At 45.3% G+C, this 25,126-nt stretch overlaps 1 protein-coding gene across 7 annotated transcripts in view; it reads right to left on the bottom strand.

Moving 5' to 3' along the window:
- Positions 1–1,141: 1,141 nt before the first annotated feature.
- LOC118793495 (RNA-binding protein 47-like) overlaps positions 1,142–25,126 on the bottom strand; it is a 37,417-nt gene continuing 13,432 nt past the window's right edge. For 2 of the 7 annotated variants that reach the window (XM_036551709.1, XM_036551711.1), the window contains exons 2-5: positions 5,041–6,224; positions 3,537–3,749; positions 2,157–2,350; positions 1,142–1,580 (exon numbers count right to left, since the gene is read on the bottom strand). In XM_036551709.1, the coding sequence (XP_036407602.1) occupies positions 1,323–1,580; positions 2,157–2,350; positions 3,537–3,749; positions 5,041–6,193 (1,818 nt within the window). In that variant the 5' untranslated portion in view covers positions 6,194–6,224 and the 3' untranslated portion in view covers positions 1,142–1,322. Of the gene's footprint in view, positions 1,581–2,156; positions 2,351–3,536; positions 3,750–5,040; positions 6,225–13,117; positions 13,190–25,126 lie in introns of those variants that run through there. The other 5 variants (XM_036551710.1, XM_036551713.1, XM_036551712.1 and 2 more) reach the window with 5 other exon arrangements.

Below are 25,126 nucleotides of genomic sequence, written 5' to 3'. Positions count from 1 at the left end.
GGGGTTTGCATACAGAGAGCTGAGCTGCAGGTGCGTGGCGCAGCTGAACGCTATACAGGGGCAATCAAACAGGCTAGCAGCTTAACTACAGTGAGCTTAGAATTCAAGTATGGCAACACCGAATAATAGAGAAAAAGGCACTCTTGAGCTGTACGACGGTCAGAATACAGAGATGGTCATTTGGTCTCCTTCAGTTACTGTGTTTTGTAGATTTCAAGCTAACATTTGCACAGACAACTGTAAACAGTTATGAGCACACAAGAATAACCTCAGAAAGTGCTACTCTGTCTCACTGTATAACAACTGCTATGTTGGGGCGGACTGCTGGATCAGCAAGGCCTCTGATGTTGCTGAGATGGACTAAGTGTCCGGTATACCTGTGGATACTCAATAAACATGTTACCCACCATTTTGGATGTCACTAGCCCGAAATGCGATGCTGTATCCACACCTGAATGTGACCAGTCAGAATGAGGCACTAGCATCTCACACTTGAGAGGTGTATGTGCTTAAACTCGTGGGACTATTTGGCATATGGTCAGGTCAAATCCCAAGCCTTCAACACATTCAAAATACGGAATCCAATCTGAAAAAGGTTCAAGTATCAATTTCAGCTCCTTCGTATGGTCGGTGTGACAATGAAGAAATCTAACCTCCAGCATACCTAAAAAGGTAAACATATTCTTGGAGATATTTTCATGGGCTGTTCTTGTTTCATATGCAGTCGTTAAGCTCATATTTCGACCAAAATTTAGAGGGAAAAGGCTCAGCCTACACTTGGAGTGCACCAGTTTCATAAAAACTTCATACCACAGCATTTTATAAAGAGAAAACACCTCAACAGCATTCACAACAACATAACCAAACCAGTAAAAACTGAAATAATATTAATAATAATAACAACAATAAATGGATAATAATAAACATCCTCTTTCAAACCTGTATGCGGACAGTGTACGGACGGAAGATGCAATTGTCTAAAAGATACAAAAAACACCCATCAAATTGTCTATAAAAATTCTCTAGTGAGACGTTAACCATACGTTAACAACCTTTTCTAAAAATATACGTTTTTTAATAAACTTCTTTTGTCACATTTTCTTCAAAATTTTTTGTTTTGTTTTTTTTTTCTGATGGTCTTTTGTGTGTGTTTATTCATATATGTGTATCTTGTGAAGTTCTTTGTACTTTCATAATAACCTTGGATACAAAGTCTCAAGAAAATGTCAAAAATGAACTTCGCTCTTCATAAATATTTGAGTGTTCCTTCATTGTTTCTTTCGCCCGGGCAGCAGCGGGCGGGTGTGGGAGGGTGTGCTCCTTCAGTAGGTCTGGTAGATGTCGTGAATAGGCACCTGGAAGGTGGCGGCGGGGAAGGCCTGAGGCATGTATCCGGCATAGCCCCCGTAGGCAGCGGCCGCCACGGCGGCGTTCTTCTGCAGGGCCGCCAGGGTGGCGGTGGCGGGCGCGGCGATGGGTACGTAGCTGGCCCCGTAGCTGGCCCCGTACAGGCTGGTGGCCGCCGTCGGGATGCGCTGGACGTTGTGAGCCATGGCATACACCGGGGTGATGGGGCGACCCTGCGGGGGAGAGGAGAGGAGAAGAGGGGAGACAAAAAGGTCAAACAGAGTGTGAAGCAAAATCCGTTTGGGTTGTCATCTGTCAGCCCTGCCTTATCATGGCACTGAGGTTTGTGTTGTTAAAAATATTTGTTGTTAACAAATGTGGATGTGGTTCAAGGGTCCTAAGCAACTTAGTTTGTGTGTTTGGTTCATCCATTAGGTTACATTACATTACGTTACATGCATTTAGCAGATGCTCTTATCCAGAGCAGCTTCCAGCACAATAGAATAGAAGTGTATCCCTTCAAGTTAAATGAGCAACAGTTTCAGACCAGGATGAACAACACTCTCAGACCAGTGAGTGTGAGCATAACGCTATTCAAGCCCAACCACAAGTTAAAATGTGTAACTAGGCAACGGAAGCCAAGTATACTAGGATAAGTAGTATACAAGTATACTCGTCCAATTCCCTGAGTTCCATGTTGTCAGAGGTTACTGAGTTCTCCCACTTAGAGTGGCATGAGGTGACTATCAGAATTTGTCTATAAGGTTATAGGAATGAGGACAGAAGGCTGACGATGGGGCGAGGTGCACCTGGAAAGGGGGCGGGGTGGAGACAGCGGGCAGGACGGTGGCGGCGGCGGCGGCGGGGGCTCCCACGGGGTCGTGCTGGATGGCCACGGGGTTGATGAGGTGCTCGACCGCGTGGATCTTCCCGTCCTCCATCAGTTTAGCAGCGGGGGCGCTGGAGAACATGGGGTACTGTGCCCCCAGGGTGGGGAGGGTCACTGCATGGGCAGGGAGAGATTGGGTCAACAGTGAGCTGTGAGTCCGACGGCCTCCACCAGGGGGGGCAGTGACAGTACACGTATATCAGGGACATTTTGCTCAAGTGAGTGCATATCTAGGTGACATAGGCATGTGTAAATAATCACATATTACAATTGTTACTGTATTGTTCTCAGAGTACATTATGTGGACTGAAATGGCTTATTCAGTTACAAAGTTATCATGTTGAAAACAAAAAAATATATATATAGCTAAAAACAAAATATGTTTTGAGCGAAGAGTGAAGGGAACACAAGCCTTTCAATATACATCCAATCACAGATTTTGAACTGCTTATTATAAAATTGATAATACACAGGTTATGTGGCACAACCCTGTTTATGTCCATCCTTGTAGCTGGGTTGTGTAACAAGAAGTTGTTTTCTTTGTTGTTTTTACTGTAAATCCCTTATTGGGTCACATGAGTCAATATGCTCTCATTAAAAGAACCCATGATTCCCTACTCAGAGCACAACAGCGCTATTGCAAGATCACCGAGAGCTGCTGCTGCTGCCAGATTTGCTCAGTATGAACCCGCTTATGAGGGGAAAAAGGCTTTCCGATTAGCACATTTGGCGGTGTACAAAATCAGCCCTGAGTCAGTTCATTGTTCAATCAAACAAAAGGCCATTCAGCCGCACCAGTCCTCTCACAGGTGATAAATATAATGCTCTGTAAAGGTCAAAGGACTAATGCTGACCTGGAAACACTTGTTTTTAAAATGGAAAATGAATATATACATATATACAATATACATAATGATGCCATTTTTGTGGTTTAAATTTCAGTTTTGTCATTCGCTCATTGGAAAGCCATGGGTCACACTTTCAGATTCATTCCTGTTAAAGTGTTCAACTAGTTAATTGAAGCAGCCCCTGTGTTCTAATATCCCACAATTCCATTGGCCTGGCACTGGGGCAGAAATTGGCTGAGTGAACAATCTGACACTGATCCAAAATCCCTTATACGTGATCAAGAAGAAGCATTAGCTGATGAGGCAGAGGGAAAGGGAGAGACAGAGAGTATTTTGGAAAAAGAACCAATCGTGCATCACAGACATCAGCTCAGAGGTTTTCAGTGGGGGGAGAGAGAGAGAGAGAGGAGCGGGTGAGGTATGCAGAGAAGGCACATTGCATGTAGGCTCACACTGACTTGTGGCCGGCTTGATGCCCACTGGGTTGACGGCTGCCAGCTCCAGGCTGGGCACCAGCTCGTACGGTTTGTCCTGCTGCTTGGTTTTGCCCTCATGGTATCTGCTGTAGATGCCACGCCCGGCTGAATATCCCCCCAGGTAAGAGCCTCGGGGCCCCGCGGCCCTGTTTCCAGAGGCCGCCCGGCCACGCCCTCTTACAGTACCTGCTTGAGATAATAAGGAGAGAAGCTCCTGTTCAGAGACGGGCGCTTCAGGGCACGACCGGCCCCTGCAGACCAGAAATCAGGGTCTCAGTATAGTTCAGGCACTTAACCTGTCTGGACAGGTCATTTTAGGGTTGCAGGGGTTTGTTTTTGGCAAACTGGTCTCAAAGTTTTACTAGCATAGCAGTCCTCCTTATTGGGCTGGATGTATGACCTGAAAACTGGTATTATTTTTGTTTTCTTTTAGGCTTTGGTGTTTGGTTTCCTTTCATGCGTTTGGTGGGAAATGAATCATTTGTTTCAGGTTTAGTCAGCAGACCTTTTATAGTGTCTTGGAACGTGCTTGCTACATTTGAACTTCTGGGTCTACATCCGATACTGTTTGCTCCACAAAAGGACTATTTTTCTCCATTTAAAGATTAGTTATGCTATTTTTAAGCATTGGTTTAAACCAAAACAAAAAACCTGAGGCCAAAGACCATTTATAATTATATAAATATATTAGCTTTTGTATGTACACAAGTACATGTCAATTAATGTTGCAACATATATGGTCCAATTAAAAACACTACATAGGTCTCAGTTTATACATAAACTATGGACACTCGAGTGATTCATACTCTGTAAATCATTTGGATATATTTCATTTCATATATTTCATATATGTACATTTCTACTATATACCTTGTGATCTATGGACTTGTTATTTTTTCAAAGAGCAAAAGGAAATGTAGTTCCATAGAAGTATCATTAAAATAAAACAATTTTATATTCCCTGTCCAACTCTTGCACACTTTTTATCAAACGATATAGCATCACAATGGCTGCTGATATAAGCTCAAGATATGAAAAGATGTTTATGATGAGAAACAGGTGTTAGAGAAGAGCTTCAGAGATTTCCATATGAGATTTCCCACACAAAGGATACGTTCATTTGAGCTAAAATTTCCTCTAAATGGGCTGGATTGGACCATTGGAAGTTGATATCAATCATGACAAATTTAGCAAATGTCAAACAGGAGAGCATTCCTAAGAAATGGATCTGTATCACAGACATTTAAAAAATGAAAAGATTTCCCTAACACCAACCTCAACACTGAGAATCAACACTGCGATCAGAGGTAAGCAAACAGTCTGATAGCAAGTATTCAAATGAGTAAAGAACTATAAATCAGACCAAGCACCGTTATTTTATCACCTTATCTGCAGAGAATCAGACCAAAAACATACACTATCGACACCACACATCAATATCACGGCGTATCAAAGAGAAAAGAAGGAGATTGAGTCTAACCTTTGATGAAGTAGTCTCTATTGGGTCCTATCAGGGCGTTGTAGGGGTACCCGTAGTAGGTGAGGGTGTAGGGGTCACACTGGTAAACGTAGTTGGTCTGGGGGGTCTCCGGGGTGGACGTGGCCCCCTTCGTGGCCTTCTGGTAGCGGGTGTACTGCTCCTTGTCGACGGGCTTGGCCAGCGTCACCTCGATGCAGGATCCCTCCACCTCGGTGCCATTGAGGTTGTCCATGGCGAGCACGGCGTCGCCGCGGGTGGCGAAGTGCACGAAGGCGTAGTCGCGGATCTTCTTGACGCGCTCCACGCAGCCCGGGTTGAACTGGCCGAAGATGCGCCGCAGCGTCTCCTCCGACGTCTCGATCATCAGGTTGCGCACGTACAGGATCTTGACCGTCTCCATCACGTCCTCGTCCACGTCGATCTCGGGCTCGGCCCAGTCCACGGCGATCTGGTGGCCCCACAGCTGGATGCGGCCTGGCATCAGCTTGCGGCGGGCCATGGCGGCCGCCCGGTGGCTCTCGTACTCCACGAAGGCGAAGCCGCGGTTCTTCATCTTGTCGGCGGCACTGGCGTAGACGATGACGTCCAGCACGCCCTCTGTCACCTTGGAGACCTCCTCCAGGATCTCCTCGCGCTTCTTGGTCTTGGGGATGCCGCCGATGAACAGCCGGCAGTTGTCCACGCTGCTGCAGACGCCGAGCAGCCGGCCCGGGCGCACCTCGTAGTTGTTGAGCTCCCGCACGGCCCGCTTGGCCTCGTGCTTCTGCGTGTACATGACGAAGGCGTAGCCCCGGTTCTTCCCGTCGAAGTCCATCATCAGGCGCATCTCGTAGATGCGGCCCACCGACTCGAACACGGGCACCAGCTCGTCCTCGTAGACGTCGCGCGGGATCTTGCCCACGAAGATCTCGCAGCCCCGCGGCGGGGCGGGCCCCTCCCACCCGGGCGGCGGGCCGTACTTGCGCTGGCCGTTCTCCTGGACCATGCCGTAGCCCGTGCGCTCCATCAGCGCCACCAGGGCGCCCTCGTTGGGGGCTCCAGCCACCCCCTCGGGCACGGCGGCGGGGGTGTGGCGGGGGTGGCAGGCGGGCTGGGAGCTGGAGTTCGGTGTGCTCATGGCGGCAGGGTTAGTGGCGGAGTCCTCTGCTGTCATTATGCCTAAACCATCCAATCTGTTCTGTGGCCTGCGGGCACAACACAAGCACAGCGAGGTCACGGGTTACGCTCTCTTATCATAAGCTTTACCTTCATTTGACACTTACAGAGGTTAGCTTAACCAACACTCAAGAGGGCTGCCTAGTGTTCAATACATTTATGAACAACATCCAGTCCCTCTAATGCATTGAATCTAATATACCCCATGTTTTTGGGAACTGAAAGTAGTGTGTTGTGTCACATTTGACCTGTGCTGTGTTCAGGCAAATATTGATGTATAGTGTTGCCATAAACATACACAGTACAACACAAGCATGGCAATAAACACAGGCATGCACGCACACAGGGAGAGAACCATATCTTCAGCCCAATCAGTGCTTCCTTAAGAGGTCTTTAAGGGGTGTCTATTTGACGTTCGCAGGACCTTTCAGTCAGGGTTTCACAATTATATCAAATGTGCTCCTCACGTGTAGTTGTGTTTGAGTTTCTGTGTGGCTCTTCTTGACGATAGAGCATTATCCTTTACAAATAAGGAAATATCTGGATTTGAGCACTATCTGCCACTTTGGTTACCTTTATCTGCCATTATCGTTTTTATAGCGTTATTATGCTGATCTCTTGACCCCTGACACGTTTTTATTGTTCTTAAAAAGGGGTAATAAAGCAGCTCAAGGTTGGGCTCCTTGATGTGGATCACATGCACAGACCAGAGGGGGAGGAGGGTGGGGGGTGGGGGTGGAGTTTGGAGCTGAGGAGTCTCTGGGAGCATGTGACTCTGGCCACGTGGCAAGGTGCTTAATCCACAGCAGAGTACCTGCAGTTCACTACTCTACCAGCAGGGGGCCAAGAGCATAGCCCAGAAGGGCATGTTAGATTTTTGCGCTGTTGGAAATCTGAATGAAGTAGCATACAGAGCGTCAAAGATGTTTTGCCAGATACAACTCTAGGGAGACAAGAAACAGCAAATTCACCCACAGAGGCATGACATAACTACAAACAGTTAACAGTTTTGGGTAACGGAAAAAGTCTCATATCACCGTAACAGCCGACGCAAATGAATGAATAAACAGAAAGGCTGCCTCCGTCATTAGGCAGCAAGGCCACCTGGACTTTGATAAACTTAAGGCTGGGGCAACAGCAAGGCTACTGAGTAACCAGGCAACTGTGCCATGCCAACGTAAAAGTGAGTGTATATCTGTGTGTGTGTGTGTGTGTGTGTGTGAGAGAGAGAGTGACCTGATATCCCTTCCTCCCACACCCCCTGAGCTTGTGTCCAGGGATACTGGCTTTTGCATAACTAGCAGATCGCTCAATGGAACACCACCACGCCAGTCAGGGCCAGAGTGTGAACACATAGACAATGGCCGCAAGGTCAGAGCAACCGGGCATCTGGATCAGAGGGAGGTGGGAGTCCGCACACATCCACCCAGGCTCAGCGTATCCTTCAGAGGAGGATTATGGGAAGGAACGGGGGCGCTTATGATGAAAAAGGCTTTATGTCTGAGTTAAACTGGGTGATTAAAAATAGTGGTGATTGAGTACCGAAAAATAACAGGAGTTTTATATAAAATGAGAACATTATCTAAATAAGGGTTGATTTATTCATCCGGGTAATGGTGTGTGAGTATGCTTTTGTGTCATTTCACCCAGATGTCAGAAAGTGCAAGAAACATCCCTACTATGGCAACAATTACATATAAAACTTCAGTTACCCTTTCTGTTAGTATTAACTTCAGTCTGCTGTTTTCACACATTGTAGTTGTGTTAACATGTTAACACAGTTTTCACTTCTGACATTGGTTCAAGACATCAGTACAGTGAAGAAAATAAGTCTTCTCCAACTGCTGTGCTGGACTGCACTTCAGTGGTCTAAAGGTGAGACGTCAGTAATCATCCCTTTATGTGGTATGGCTGGCTTACGCCACATAACTTTTGCCTCCTTTGTAAACAGTTGCTGTTTTTTGTCATCTTCCTCTAATTCATTGTGGACCTGAGCATTTCCATGATGATAGCTGTAAATGATAAGAGAGTAATAAATCATGGCATATCATATTCACAGTAAATAGCTTAGAGCTGTGATCACACCCATAATGGAAAGTCTCGACAGGAAGAACTGTGAACATGTTAACCATGTTTAATGGGACATTTCACATTATGTGAGTAGATCTTTTATATCTGATCATTTCTGTTTATAAAATAAAATTATTCAAATCTATAAGCAGTGCAATTTTTCATGGTTTGCCATATTTTGGGCTAAGGTAGTGCCCTATTTTCAGTCATGATGATGATGATGATGATGATGGTTATTATTATTATTATCATCAGTAGTAGTAGTAGTAGTGTTGTTATCTCTGAAAACCTCAAAGCAACCCACAGCTCTTCAATGAAAACATTTCAGTAATAATCTTTTTTGTTACATCTCATCTAGCATATTCTTTTCATGCTTGTCACAATTGCACATTAGGCATGAAGGAATTAATGAAAAAATTGTCAAGCTGTTGTTGAGGAAGTGATAAAAATTCATTTTCTAAGTGCATTTGACTGTTATCCTTCTTCCCCCGTGGACAAATCTGTATCCTCAACAAACGAAACCTACTGACCTGAGATCAGCTGAAGTCAGATCAACTGAAGTCAGTTACCGCTAGGTAATCCAGGGAAGCCATATGTCCTAGATTGATTCATGCAATTCATACAGGAGTAACAGCCGCCAACTCTTCAGCTAATCCTTTAAATCTGAAAGAGTTATGTAGCTATGTAGTTTCGCATCCAGGAGCTCAGAAAATGCTTTAAATAAAGCCATAAAGACCCACATGTACATTTTTTCTCCCAATCAGAGCACACGCACTCATGCCCCAATACAAGGAGCCACACATCTGTGCATCCTGGCCATCCAGGACAAAAAAAAAGGCCCACACTTCATTGACTTCCTTAGCTGACTGCGTTTGTGAGCAGAGACAGTAACCTGAAAGCACTGAAAGTACTTTCTGGCCTCCTGACTCTGGGAGTGCCCGACACTCAAGAGACCCTCTTGCATGGCGCTCCGCGCGGCCCCTTTGTGTCACCTCTCAGCGGAACGTCTTGATATCGCCGTGACACAGCTCTTTTCACGGCAACATCCCGCACTGCTTTGCCCTAATAAGGCTCCCATTCTCTACCGTGTGCCCCAAAGGGAACCAGAAAATATCAATATTTTCGTTTTTGTCAGGGGGGGGAATGTCACCCAGACCCCCCCTGCCACTCAATATCTTGTCCCTTCTGGTGCCAACGAAGGAGCTTCGCTTGGACAAAGTTGCTTTTGCTCAGTGGAGTTTGGCCATAGATAGGGAGCGTTCTTGGCACCGCATTGTTGACACATTGTTCCACTCTGCCAAAAACATTTGTGCAACAATGGGGGAGACAAAAAGGGCGTAACTCTAGTAGGGCGGGTTTCCGTGTTCACATGTACCGAGTATCACCCCTTCGAGAGGCAGCCGGTAGGAATCTCCCCTGTTGCAGCACAGGCAGGAATGGACAGGGCCTCACTGTTGCACGAACGTTTTCTTAACATAATGTGTGATGCGTAGAGCCGTCCCTTTCCAATTGCAGTGTGGTTTCCCTGTTAGTTGTCTGCGTGTTTGTAAAGATCGCCAGTTGTTCACAAAATGAGGCAGATTCCGCTGCGACACGTTTCAGAGCTCGGCGGAACAAATGCAGCGTGAATAAATATAAAGACATTTTGAACACAATATTCAGTCATTTTCTGCAAACATATTAAATGCCTAGCTCAGCACATTGCACTATTCCAGGAAATCGCCTGGGAAACCAACCCTGTTCCATATTCCAGAAAATTAAAAGGGAAAACAAGCAGTTCAATGCAGCTGGGTTGCTGAATTCTCAAAGGGATTCAGCGGTTATAAAGAACTTCCCAGGTAATAAGGGCCTGAATTGTGAAAATGGAAGCCCTTCAGCTGAGTTTACGTAAGTACCAATGCAGTTTCAGGAAATCAGATGCTGAAGTTGCCGTGCATTGCTTTTCCAGTTACAGCATGAAGTGGATGGTTGTTTTCTGGAAGTGAAACTCCGACTGTCTAAAATCCGGGGCCCTTAACAAGAACTGGGACCCTCAAGGTATGAGAAGTGAAAATGGTAGTCGTCACAATTCCTTCTATTGTCCTCAGAATAGAAACAAAGCTTGTGTCTGGGAAAGTCAGTAGTGTATGGTATGTCTATGCATGTGCGTGTGTGTGTGCATGTGTATGTGTGTGTGTGCGTGTGTGTGTATACGAGGCTACAGGATAATGGCACAATACTGATTGATTATGAAGAGCTCCCTTGAGGTTACAAATTTTATGTCAGGAAAACAATAATGACAGGAAGCCATTTTGTCAAGCCCCTTGATATGTCAAATGTCTCAGGCACCTGAGACCCCCTCAAAGGCAGTATTATACCAGCTCCTTAGAAAGACATGGAGGGAGGAAAGAGGCCGAGGGAGAAAACATGGGCGGTGTATATTGCCCTGCCCGCAGTGACCTGCTCCTCTTGTCCCTGTTTGGCAGAATGCTGACCTTTGTGACAATGTGTTCCTGGCCCCGAGGAAACCTGAGGCAGCAGCAAGTGTATGATTAACCACAGGTAACACAAATCACTGCCTGCACAGAAATACACTGCTGGGGAGAGAGGGGGAGAGAGAGGGAGAGAGAGAGAGAGAGAGAGAGAGAGACAGAGAGAGAGAGAGAGAGAGAGAAAGAGAGAGAGAGAGAGACAGAGAGAGAAAGAGACAGAGAGAGAAAGAGAGAGCGAGAGAAAGAGAGGCAGAGAGAGAGAGAGAGAGAGAAAGAAAGAGAGGCAGAGAGAGAGAAGACCCAGAGAAACAGAGGGATGTTGAAAAAAGGCAGAGGTAGGAAGAGAGAAAGAGAAAGTCAGAGGGGAAGAGGGACAGAGAGAGAGAGAAGCAGAAAGACCAGAGAGGAGACGGGCAGAGCGAGAAAAGTACAGAGAGAGAGGCAAGGCAAACAGTAACCTGCAAATTAAGAATAAGATCCCAGACCATCAAAAGCTCATTGGACAGTTAGAGGGAGGCAGGGGAGAGAGGAGGGGTCTCCACATCTTATTTCTGTCTCAGGGGAAATGACCTTCACTCAGGGTTCATCATCTCACAGTTAAAAAAAAGAAAGAAGTTAAAATATACCCATAATGAAAAAACTTTACTGACCATTTCAACAACATGTGCTCACGAGTGTGTCCAATCATTTCCCCAAAATTAGACACTGATTTACTGGAGAGAATATCCAATGCTGTTCTGATAGAACACATCATAGAAAAACGATGTGCCCTGTATTGATTCATTTTACTGCACATCAGTACTGTCAGTATTATCATTTAAAAGAGCCAGGTGGCACTTTTCCCTCTAGTATGGTGCAGTCAGTGTGTTTTCCTGTGACATGTAATTATGTCGCATAGTAGTTACATATTATTCAGACTCTTCCAAAAGAAGCTGTCTGTTTTCTTTAAAAAGAGTAATATTCTTATGTGACACTAACCCCCCCCCCCCCCCCACTACCCCCCAAATGGAATACTGTAGCTATAATATGACAAAGGCAATTTTACACGTTCATGTTCTATCCCTGAGAGAGAAAAAGCTTATGTCAAGCTCTACTCTACAAATATACTATCTAGTAATAAAAATGTATATATTTTACTAAATTTCATTGGACCCTTTTTGTATCAGGGATCTGAGAACCTAGTGGCAACTTAACTAAAAAAATTCCCCATCCCCCAGCACCTGATAATGGACAAAGAGCATGAGAGCTGATAGAGAAAATGTTATTGTCTCAATGTGGTGAGCAAACACACCAAAACAATGGCTACTATTCATGGCCTGAGCTGAGACTACTCATGACATTCTGACATTGAAAAGCCTCTTACTTTTTTCCCCAGTTGTTATGTACAGCATTTCTGCTCCAAGGTATGGAACTTTGGAGAAGAATAAGGAGTTTTCATTAAGGTCTTTTTCCAGTCATTAAATTGTGCAGACACAATGTAATGAAATTGTCTGTTTTGGGAGTCACTGAAATCGTACAACTCATGTTGATCCCTTTAAAGGATTTCCAGTCTGAAGCATGTGAAAGTCTCATGGTCACATCTTTCCTCTCTGAAAGCTACAGTGCATCCTGCTGACTGACGAGTATGACCTCAAATCCGGTGGTACAGATTAATGGATAACAGAACTATGTGGAGGGAGCACAAGCCCCCAGGTGGATGACAAAACCAGCAGCCATACCGTGGGTAGGGAGGTTTAAGCTCAAGTTAGCTGTGATCGGTTGCCTTGATTTGTTTCTAAGAACTCAGTTTCCAGCTATACACAGATGCAATGTATGTACGCCACAAAAACAGGCCCGTCAGTGCTCTTCTAAATTCTCTATTGTGTTCAGTAACCGCGTTTCTCATCGCACACAAACTCCAAAACTGGAAACGTCACACACAACCATGGTTTAACCTCTGCTTTCCTTCTTTGTACGGGGAAAGATATTAAAGCTTGGGAAAAAGGGAGCCTTGTTTACAGCAAACCTAATCTGACACGCTTAACCTTAACTTTGACCATACTTTTAACTTAAACTTAACTGGCTGATATATAAATGAATATGACCTGCACATTTACAAGTGAAGGTGTGGTAATTAATTCAAATTAAACACAGAATTTATCAGTTCACAACACAAACACACACACACATATACACTCACACCCTCACACTTACACTCACAAGCAGATACTGACACTGCGATGCGTTGCCATGGCAAAATAGCACTTTTGCCAGGTGAACAGCATTTGACTAACGTGAGCAGTACTTTATACAAAAAGTACACACTGCATAAATAAACACAGCCTGTCCGTGTGTGAACACCTGGCAAGCACTGAGTCTACAGCAAAGAACGGCCACGCTACCTCGTCTGGTCTCTTCCGCCAGCCCGGGACCATGGGAGACAGGCGCTGAGGGCTTCTGGACTGAGAGCGGAAAACGAGACGTATCTCCAAATCAGCGAGCACAGCCACGGCGGGTAAGGCTGCAGCAGGTGAGCACACCTGGGCGACTCTTCCTAATTTCACTCAGAGAACTTCTGCTCTCCTGTGCTGAAGCGAGAGGGAGGTGGAGGTGGGCGGAGCAGACTCAAAGGTAGATGGGATGGCATGGGGTTGGGGGGGTGACTGCATATACCAATGGCTGCTCAGATCTCAACAGCTCAGCAGAGTGTATCTAATGGATTTTCAGAGCTCTTAATTGAGAAAGGTAGAGGGGGGGGGGGGTGAGCCTGACATTACACAAAGAGAGGGAGAGAAAGCCTTGTTTTTCATTTATTAGTTTACTGTATTATAATTGTTTTCACGCCTCTTGACTTTATTTAGTATTTTCTAATTTTGTAATTCAATTGCTTGGCCCCTCAGTCTTCTTCCAGCTTTCAAAGTTAATTCTTATTCAAATACTCCCGGAGTATCCTGACGCCATGGAAACAGTGTGTAGTTTGTAGGTGTGTGCGTGTGTATATGTGTTTAGGGGGGGGCGGGGAGGCGAAATTTGTCTGTGGGCTGTTGGCCCTGTGCTTTGTCGGACCCAACGGTTGCAGTGAGCATCACACAACCACCTACAGCCCCCAACCCCCCCCCCCTTCCCCCCACATCGTACCGGTCACGCCGTTTGACTTCGGCGCGCCAGGGCCTCGGAGAGCCCGCCAGAGGGGACCGCAGCCCGTGGGCTGGAGGTTAACGGCGTGTACATAACAACGGCAAACGCACTCCCGGCAGCAGTCCGGCTAAACAAACGACACACCCAGTAAGAGCAGCCAAGGGCAGGAGAGAGCAGGGGATGGCTACGAGCGTGGAGAAGGGGCAGCGGAGCGAGGGCTGCCAAAACAGGCCCCGCCTTTCTGTGGGGGGGGGACGCAGGGGTGGGCGTGTTCGACTGGGAGATAAGGAGAGAGTTACTGAGAGGGCAAGAGAGTAAGTGGGAGCACATCCTGTACGTGCCGTGGTCAGAGTGCCAACGCACTCAAGCTTGATCATCCGTGGAAGGCCAGACTGTGTGTGTGTTTTTTTTGTGCACTGAGACATTTGGTCTTTTGTCTTTGAGAGAAATGCATTATGTTCCGTTCGAGAGCGCCTCGTCTTGAGCGTGCTCTGTGTTTTTTGTTCAGGTGGCAGGTTAAATCTAATTTAGCATATGACGCCTGTCATAGACCTCTAAGTTGTGAGAAGCAACAGCTGGGTCAAATTCCAGTGTTTGTGGTTACGGTAAAAACAAAAAGAAATCACACGCCAAAAAGAAAGAATAGAATCTTGAGAACAGAGTGTCAAAACTGAATGTTCCATATCAGAACCATTCTTGCACATTCATCTAACAACCAGGGTTCCTGGAAGATTGATTATGGCTGTCCTGAGAAACCCACCAATTTTAAATGGACATTGAGGCCTAAACTTAATCTTACTTCAAAGAGTGCTGTTGGCACAGTCTCCAAAGTTTTCTTGATCAAGGCAATCGCTCAATTTAAATATCTGTTATTTAAAAAAGGCAAAAAAAAATCTACAAATGTAGTGCTGACATTAATATCAGCAAATAACACTGCTCTGTGTGGCTGAACATGCCTTTGAAAGGAAGTCACTTGAATAGGCCGTTTGGAATGACAGACATGTTTTTGTGCCAGAAAGCCTGTGCTGACTGGAAACCACCCAGTGATTCTGAGATCCAGCGCAACCTGTTCCTCATCTTCAGCGCTGCTTCTCACTGTCCTGTCTCCCCCTAGAGGCTGATATTGTCACTGCATCACACGCTACTTCTCCCCTGCACTTAAAGCTCAAAACAGGTTACCTGCAGTTCTGTGATATTTTCTCTCCTTGCCCTTGATGTTATAACCAATAAAGTATATCTTCACATCACAAGACACATTGATCTTTAAAGCAACCTACTGATGCAAACACGTACAGAAAATGTTTCCAACAAACAAACCTATGCAATGAGTGACTTTCTATGACTTTCCCATCTAAGACGTTTTGTTCCAGCCAGTGTGTGTAGCTTTAGCTGCTTACGTGATGATCAAGAACATTGCGCATGTCAGGGTCAAGACCCAACAGAAAAATCTCTGGTTGTACATGGACTGCAACGTTGGCCCCAAAGGGTGAATTATCATTATCCTGTCTTCCCAATGAGCAAAATCTGAACGCATCTCACACACACATGCAAATTAATATTTCACTCCCACCACTGACATCATATTATATTGTATAGTATTGTATTATACTATAATATATTATATTACATTGACAGCTTGTGTTATATTTGGAATATTTTTAGGCCAGTTATGCTCTGATGAAGTGTCTTAGTGCTTTCATAACCGACAGCAGTAACTTCTTCCTTTCATTATAATAATCTTATTGCTCAATGTTGCATGCAGAGCCATGTTGGAATTAGGCTGTGTATAAAGTGTTGCATAGTTTTATTTAATCAAGCGTATTGAAAAACAAAAGATAAAACCCCCTTGCTTTCACACCTACTTGATTATCTCGACGTTGAAATACTGGTCATCACACCGTTTGGGAGCCATTTTAAAAATTCAGATTTTCTGTCATTTTCCCCACATTGGATATTTAGGGACTTTCTACTTAATGCGCTAGGGATCCCGAAGAGCTCGTACCAATAACGAGCTCTTTCAAGCTATACGTCGACAGAAGATGCCTGGATTTAAATAAGATAAAGACGTAAATTCTTATTTGATATAAATACATAAATAAACTGTAAAACCTTTAACTTTTCCTCTCAGGTCGCTGTTACACTAATGAATTGTCTCCTGTAACTTGACACTTCATTATCCGACTGTAACAGACGTCATTGTTTAAAAAAATCAAAAAGGGTCGTTTTGAGAAATCAGACTATTTTCTAATTGGAACGAGTGTACTGCCGAAATGAATGAAGGACATGAGTTAAACTGCGTAATCCCCGAGTTTTCCAGTCGGACGAATCGCCCCTCAGGTTCGTTTTCTCCCCCACTTTGGTGCAGTCAATCGAGGGTCAAAGATTAACTCACACTAATGGTCTATGATGAGGGGGCTGGTAGATTCACCCGCTGGATTAAAGGGACGGAGTTCAAACTCTTTCAGCGGGCGAACCTCAGTCTCAGCCAGTTAATGTTTATACCAGAAGGGCAGACAATAACTCTGCAGTTCACAAATCCGCTTGATAAACCGGAATACCCGATTTTTCTGACGCTAGTGCAAGTTTCGTCGAGATCGCCGAGAGTCTGAAAGACGTGCTAACAGCTTTCTTTTCTTTCTGCGATTACTTGACGACCGTTCTGATTAATTGTGATGACTGCAGACACATTAGCAAAACACGTTCAAATCTACATTGTTTCCAAAAAGAAAGAAAGCTGAGAGAGAGAGAGGGGAAGGTGCATTGGACTATAAATACGTCAAATTATATTCCACATTCTGAAAAAATGTATCAGTTACATATATGTAGTTGTGGGAGTATAACTGCAAGCTTCAGTAGATAAAATAATCCTTTCATTTGTCACACAACGGGGAAATGTGTTACAGCAGCATAAGGGGTAGCACAACAGTAAAAAAAAAGAACAAGATATAATAAAAATAAGTAATCAAACACCAAGATAGAATAAGTAGTAATAATAAATAAATAAATAAAAACAGACAGTACACAGTTTAGTAGACATTAGACAGTAGTATTGAACATGAGTGAATTATCAGTCTGATTGTAAAGTCTGACAGCAGCAGGAAGAAGTATGCAGAAAAATGTATTCTGCCATACATAATACATGGAAATGGATACCATATTCTAAATATTTTGACATAAATGCAAAATATATTCGTTCTGTATTTAATAGGACGTTTTCCCATGCACTCACAATCATTGCATTTTTGCAGAAGTTGAAACACAAGTCCCGACAACTCATAACTAGATGTCGATTTCTGACTATGATAAAGGAGGGTACATCCAAACCAAGGAAGGTATTTAAAATGTATGGGAGATGGCTGCTTGTGGCTATCTTGGTGTTTTTATGTTGTGTGGAAAACTAATGTTCAGCATGGAACATTTTGCAGTGTTTTTTGGCGACTACAGAACACCGATGGGAAAAATTAGCGCGACTCAGCACATTCCCTAAATTAGCTGTTGCACCTCGGTGTACAGTGAACAGAGAACCGCAGCGGCGTTGATGGGATATGCCGAATTAACCATTTCGCCGCTAACAGACAAAGATGGCCAGTTCATGTATGAAACTCTGTACGAATGAAAGCATGTGTTGACGCCGCAGCTGCTTCAGCTAAGCGTTACCGACCAACTTCCTCCGCAGAAGTTTCATTTATCAGGACCACATGGTTTCATTTCTTTCTGTGGTCGGTCTCTGACATCAGCAGGTGAGGTCAATATTTGGCATTGACTAAAAACACACACATTTTTTCAAATGTTTCAGCAATATCTGCATATATATATTATTCACAGCAAATCTAGATTTGTCTCTGGCTGATGACGGTATCCAAGGCTCTCGCAAAGCACAGAGCTTCACACAGTACTGCACTTGCATTTCATGAACAGAATTATTGCCCGATAAAAAGGAAGTCTGAAGAAAAAGGTAATTGCAATCTATTTATTCGCCACTCCTCTTACTGGTGTCCAAGGTAAACAAAGAAATATTAGCTTTGCTGGCTTCCTCTTAACGGCTGTGGGCTTCGTTGCACAATGTTTATTGCGTTTCGACGGGCGAAGTGTCAATGAACACAATGAAGGGAGATCTCTATTGTGCCTTGGTGTCATTTTCCAGTGACAGTGTGGTACCTTTCAAATGGACTATGTGTGTATGTGTTCAGCACACCCACTGAAAACCGCACGTTAAGGTGGAGGTAAATCCAGGTGTAATGAGTTTTTGATATCTAACTTATCTATCTAACTAATCTAGTTAAATCAAATTTCCCGTGTTGTGGTGCAAGAGACAGAAAAAAATTTACAGTTGAATTCAGCTCACAGAACGAGAGGTGCATTCAGATTGAATGGCATTTGAAGTCTGTTAAAAAACTAGGACATGTGACTGACTTTCGGTGCTGAGGTATTCGGGTTAGCACAACACAACAGCACACAGCCTCCCACAGTGATGCAGAGGCCACTGTCTATCTGTCACACTGGCGGGCGGAGACCTGTGGGTGAACTTCCCCAGAGCCACACCTCTTACCATCACACCCCCACACCCAGCAACAGCTCCTCTCAGGTCCAGAGAATGGCTGTCCCGCTGGAGCGACGTTTGGCCCGTCATGAGGACATCCTGTGGAGAGAGCTTTTCCTCCCACAGCTAAGAGCACTGCCCTGCCAACCGCAGTCTCAATCATAGGAGCAGACCTTCACCTGTACAGAGCATCCCTCTTACCATATTACGCCTCTTTGCTGGCTCATTGCTGATTGTGCACTATTTTATGTGCCCAGTTTCCTCTTATTATTCTTCCTCAAACACTCCACAAAGCAGCAGCAACACGCACACACATGTAAGCACATACGCACGTATGCTAACACACATACTTTATACCTTCTTCAAAATATACAAATATCTTGAATAGTTTTTTTAAACACAGTTGCCACTGTACAGCCATTCATAATGGTGTCTGGGCTTCACCAGGTTATTCTTCCAAATCACGTGAAAATTGCTTTGTTCGATCAGTTAGCCAGAACACCACAATCTTAGCCAACGTCTCAAATTTAAAAAGCAACATTTTTATTTAACAAATGTTTAAAATGAATGAAAAGGCTAAAATGTTAAAACATTATAAAAAAAGATTAAAATAAAAATTCATCACCATGTATTGTCTGATCTTCTGTCACTGTCTGTAAACAAGTGGAGAGCTCCGCCCCTGCCTCTCATAGTTAACGCCCTACAAACAATGGCGGCTCTCTTGAGTTAATGTTCTACCACATATACGCAGCACTCTCGGGCCCGCCCCTACTGCAAATAGAGTGAGGGCGGAACATGGGGCCTGTGAAGTGAGAACGCACACAAACATACGCATACTCCGGCAGAGTTACTATTAAAAAGCAGCTCTCTGTGGCAGCTCACTTGGCTTAAAAAGCCAACACACTGTGAAACAAACCTGCATCTTGTGCCCCGACTCGCCATTTTGCTTTCCTAGAAATCTGCCCCTCTTCCTGTAGTTCACGCTGACTGACGCATACAGGTTTGACAAGGTCGGGAGAGGGGCCGCTCCATCGCGATCCCTGGAATTCCAAGGTCACCGTGGCGAGAGAACAAAGGCCGGGCCCTCTTTCATCTGCTGAAAGTGCGGGCAGCACCGTCCGCACACCTGTGCTTCCCTGGCATGATCCGTACGAAAATCGAAACGTAAACATGTAGCAGCTAACTAGCCTTTTGCGGGCGCCGAGCGCTATGAGGTGAAGCTAGGCAGAGAGAAGAGGCACAGAGGCCTACTATCTGCACTCTGAAGAACCACAGCCGAGTAAAACGCACCGCAGGCGTCAGTGTGTTAACCCTACCCTACGCAATGTCAAGGTTGACGATTTTGCCACGTCGAACAACATCGCTGTTGCTCTCACGCTCCATTTAATGTCAGGGACCACTGGCTCCCCTCCCCCCCGCGCAATAAAAACAGAGAGAGAGAGAGCGGTTCTCCTACCTGCCTCCACCAGTGGCCTTCATGGGGGTCGGGCTGGTGTGCGGATGGCCGGACATGCGGGGAGACCGCTCGACTCTTTCGCTTCCCTCTCTCACACGATCACTCGCTGCCTCGGCACCTCAGCCCGTGCTGTCAAGCGAAGCTGCCGCAGGTTGAGAAGGTGCTAAAGGTGGCAGTGTGTTTGCACATTTCTGAAGGAGGTGGGGCTACCCCCCTTTCTTCCTTCGCCCTCTCCCTCTCCTTCTACCTCTCTGATTAAGGAGGAAAGAGCAAAGGTCCGAGCTCAGAGTTGCTGTAGGGGATGGATGTGTTATGGGTGGGTGGGGGAAAGAGTGGGAGGCTGTACATTGACAACAGTGAGTAGAAGGTTGAGAGCAGGCTGAGGGTGTGTGTATGTGTGTGTACGTGCGTGTGTATGTGTGTGCGTGTGCCTAATCGTTTGTGTTTGAATGTTTGGGTAGACATATAACCTATGTGTGAAAGTATATGTGTACTTGGGTGTTTGTGTGCATTTACAGCATGTCTGTGTGTGTGTGTGTGTGTGTGGGTGTGTGTGTGTGTGTGTGTGTGTGTAAGTGTCCGCATGGATATCTGTGTACAGGTAACTGCCAAAATAAAGAAAACACTATAACGTGTCTTAAAAGGGTGTTGGTGACCACAAGGCACCAGAACAGCTTCAATGCACCTTTACATACAGTAGATTCTACAAATGTCTGGAAGTCTACTGGAAGGATGTTATATCATTCTTCCACAAGATATTCCCTCAATTGCTGTTTTGATGATGGTGGTGGAAAATGCTGAGTCATACGCCACAGAATCTCCAATAAGAGTTCAGCTGGGTTGAGATCTGCTGATTGAGGTCATGGCATATGGTTTATATCATTTTCATGCTCATTACGATATTCAGTGACCACCCGTGACCTATGGATGGGGATATTGTCATCCTGCAAGAGGCCACTCCCATCAGGATATAACTTCACCAGGCGATCAGAGTGATCACTCAGAATGGCTGAATATTTATTGGAGCTTACCTTGCCCTCAAAGGGGTTGGGTGGACTAAGCCATGCCAGGGAAATGTACCCCACACCATAACAGAGACACCAGAACCCTTCACTGTGCAAGCACTCGGGCCTGTAGGTTTCTTCTGGAATATGTTACACATGCACTCGTCTGCTTGTTGAGAACATTGTGGAGGATGACTCATCTACCCATATGACATGCTCAGTAGACCACTGCCTGTGTTCTTTTACCACAACTATAATTGCAAACATACATTTTTAGGTGTAATAAGGGGTTGATGCACTGCATCCTGACCATAGTATCCCTCTCCATGAAGTTCTCAACAGACTCTTATTGATAAATCTGCTTGCTCATACCCTAAATTGATATCTGCTGTGATCTCATTCAGAGTTGCTCATCCGTTTTGCCTTCAGACCACTTGATGGGCATAATGGTTGAGGAGAATGCACCTACTTGCCCCTAGTGGATTATGTCTTTCCCTTAGATTTCCATGCCAGTATTAGCTTAGCTATTGCTTCTTGTCAAACGAAAAATTGAGCAGTCTTCATCACTGAAACTCACGCTGATCATGCCCCAGCAATCACCTGTCTCTCAAAGTCACTGAGATCTCTTCCTGTAGCCATGGTAGGCAAAATAATGGAAAACTGGACCAGCATTTTTTTACATGACCCTAAGCATGATGGGATATTAATTTCTTAATTATCTGCAGAACCACACCTGCGTAGCCATACCTGCTTTCAACATACTTTGAATGCATCATGTACTCTAATGTATAATTTATTTGGCAGGCACCTATATTTAAGTCTCATGTATGTGTAACATTTGCACGTCCCATTTGTATGTCCAGTAATCCCAGTAAATCCAGATTTTTTGCTGGCTTAATCTCTTCTGCCACTCAGTGGCCTCAGATTCATATCAGGGGCGCTGTGTCTGCCACATAATGTCACGTCTTCCTATGAGCAGTTTCACTGGCTAAAGATGAGTCCTGGAGGATGTGACACACGCGGACGTGGCATGCTGCTTCCTCTTGCTCCGGTTGGATCTACCAGGCAAAGCGCAAACACAGGTTTGTTTGTTTTATTTCCTTCAGGGAAATGGTAGAGGACTTCAGTGCCAGTAAATATCTGAGACGTGGACGGATGACCTGCCCGAACGGCTGCCGGGCTGGATGCAGCACAGGCCTATCTCTGAGCGCGGTGACTGTTCCATATTCAGTCCCCCCGCCCAAACCCAGAGATGGCCTCAGCCTCCTTTGTCCTGCATGACAGAAGGAGTCAGCTGAGGCGGCCCCGCTTTCAGCAGAAGCAACAGGATACCTGCCCTGTACCCAAACAAAGAGATGTTTTCCCCCTTGGCTACAAGTGTCATGTCTTCCTCTGCTCAGCTGCAGGACTTTGAATGGAGCCTTAGAGTGGATTCCAAAGGTTGAGTCAGTGCGTCGTTATACAGAACTCCTTCACTCTCAGCTGCAGGTCTTCAGAATGGCCAGAGAGCCTTGCGATACTCTGTGATCAAAACGAGGCCAAGTTTATCAATGCCAAAATACCCTCTGTTTGACTGCGTCTGCGACAGCAATCAGGGAACCTCTCTCTAATGTGAGAATCAACCCCCAATTGTTAAATTTGATTCAGCTTGTCTCTGATTCACTACACTACAATTCACGACAATTAGTGAAAACTGATTCACTACAATTAGTGTGAGAGAGATGAAGGCAGGGAAGCAATTGCACAAACCCTCTCTCTGTGCGGTAGGAAAGATGGCACCCTAAGCAGCCCAGCCCTTTTTTGTGGAAAGTAAACTATTCATGAGGAATCTGCTAAGCCCTGTTTCACCGATTGCATTATGCAGCTCGGCCGGCACAAAGCGGACACAGTCAGTGTCCCGGCGCGGCCTCGTAACCTAACACCTTCCCGTGAGACGCTGCCACTCCGCTGTCCGTAGCCTAAGACATTATCACGCCTGTCACGTCAAACAGCACCTTCTCAGACCGCCCCGGGGCACTGAAAGATGTCGGGTAGATCTTGCCACGCTCCCTGTTTCGAACGACCGTGATCCGCTCCTTCGAGACGCCATTTGTCCCCTAGACGAGCCGTAGCAAGGGGTCGCAACTCTTCCCACACGGACCATTGGGCTCGTTTCATTGTGTTGATTCACATGGTGAAAAAATGGCAGACCTCAGCAAAACACAAGCCAGAAACAAGAGGTGTTTCTACAATCAGCTTAAACACCCAACAGCGTATCACTGAGACCAGTGTGGTGGGGTGTTGGAGAGGGGGAGGGGAGGGTGTGTTGAATTGCACTTCAAACTGACTGCCACAGAAGTATCGTTGAAGACTTCACAGTGACCCCAAAGTGAGAAACAAGTTCTGACATTACCATGAAAGCATAAGAAGATAGAATATATAAATCTGCAATATGTTATGATTCTAGCACTTGAATTGGCACTATCATGCTCTCTAGCCTTTCCTATTCTCTGTCTAGGGTTGGTAGAATTATTCTGATTGAATTCCATCAGCTTTTTTTGTCACCAGGACTTTTATTCAGATATTGTTGACCTAATGCCTCAGTGGACTCTCTTTCAGTAGCATCATAGTGTTATTTCATTTGTGATACCTGCAGTCAGTTATATGAATGTCAAGGGTCTAAGCATAAGAACAGTGTAAGACTGTGATTCCCATTTGCAATTATAGCACTGAAAGCATAGAGCTCAGTTTCTGAAGAGACTGTCTCCTGCTGAGCGAGGTTTCCCGTGTGTGTGTGTGTGCATACACACAGTGTTTGTTAGTGTGTGTGCATACATTGTCAGTCTGTGTGTGTGTGTGTGTATTCACTGTGCTTGAGTGCACAGGTGAATTGCTTGACATTGACGGCAGCCAAACAGCCAGTTAACCGATAACCTGGTAACTAGCTCAGGTGACACGGCCGAGTTGCCCCCTCCCACCTGACGTCACCCGTTCTGCGGCTCAAAAAAACACGCTTCTCAGCTCTTTTTCCTCAAGTGCTCAGTGAGCCGAGAAAGGAGGGGCGAGAGAGAGAGGAGTGTTTTTCTCCTCTTCAGCTCAAAGTCCACCAGTGGAAATATCCAGCCTTCACTCTACCGGGGGAAAAAAACTGGAGGTATAAACAGCAATAAACGTGTCTTAAATCCAGGGATTTTGTGCTGTTTTGCAACCCTGGGGCACGTGAGAAATTTACACATCCGAGTGACACATGCTGAGATGGGGCAATTTATGAATTGATGTATGGATCTCCTCTGTCTTTCTTTGCAGTTATCTATAATATATAGCACATGACTCACAGATTAACTGGTGTAAAGTGAAGCTGGACAGCTGAGAGAGAAGGAGAGATTCACACAGCGCAGTGCAAAATCCTCATTACCCGAAAGTAATAACAGTGAGGGAGGTTTAGCCCCAGCTGCCCTAATTCTAACAAAGTGGGTCAGGGGGTTCTCTCCTTACTGTGCAGTAATAATCACCCAATGCACAACTGGATATCAATGATCAATAGACCAGCCTCAATAAAGATTGACAGGAAGGTAACATGCATTATGGGATATTGCTTCATTTCACTCTGTTGACGGCACTTGAGCAACACTGCCCTCGGTGTGTGACCTGCTTGTGCGTTTGTGTTAATTAAAAGTATTACGTGGAGAGTAAGCACACTGCATATACACAGTAGTTACTTTAATAAGCACTCTGTAACTGCATGCAATTACCGTACAACTCTTGTGTTAGTGAGCAGCATGTAATTATTATTCATTTCTGTACGCATGTGAATTAGGGCACAGATCTGGACCTGCACAACAAGTAGCAATGCACTGGGACCCCTGGCAATACAGAAGTCAGTATTATCCACTTGCATGTTCACTTATCAGATGCTTTCTCAGCCTATGTTAAGAGTGGTTCGTGTTTTATTTTGAAACTGTGTTTGTGTCAGCTGCACCGAGAGAGTGAGCTTGTTCTTCTTCGGGTCTTTACCGCGGCGGAACCGCCGGCCTTCGCTCAAAAAGGTTCTCTTCTTTAACGTGCAAAGGTCTTCCGCTGGAGGTTTGGACATCTTAAAATCCAGCAGGGCATCAAAGCAAAACCGCCCCAAGGTCTCTCCCACATTCCACAATCCGCAGGCTTATCGGTGGCTCTGAAAGAAATCCAGTTCAGCAGACAGACAAAGCTGTTTTGGCTTCATGATTTGGGCTACCTCGTATACTGCAGCCGTCCTGGCGGTCGTGCGCACCGTCTCTGCCGCTACCCTTGCACA

Source organism: Megalops cyprinoides, chromosome 18 (assembly GCF_013368585.1).
Source record: "Megalops cyprinoides isolate fMegCyp1 chromosome 18, fMegCyp1.pri, whole genome shotgun sequence".
Lineage (NCBI taxonomy): Eukaryota > Metazoa > Chordata > Actinopteri > Elopiformes > Megalopidae > Megalops > Megalops cyprinoides.
The sequence above is the reverse complement of the archived record's forward strand: the minus strand, read 5'-3'. Positions and strand labels throughout refer to the sequence as shown.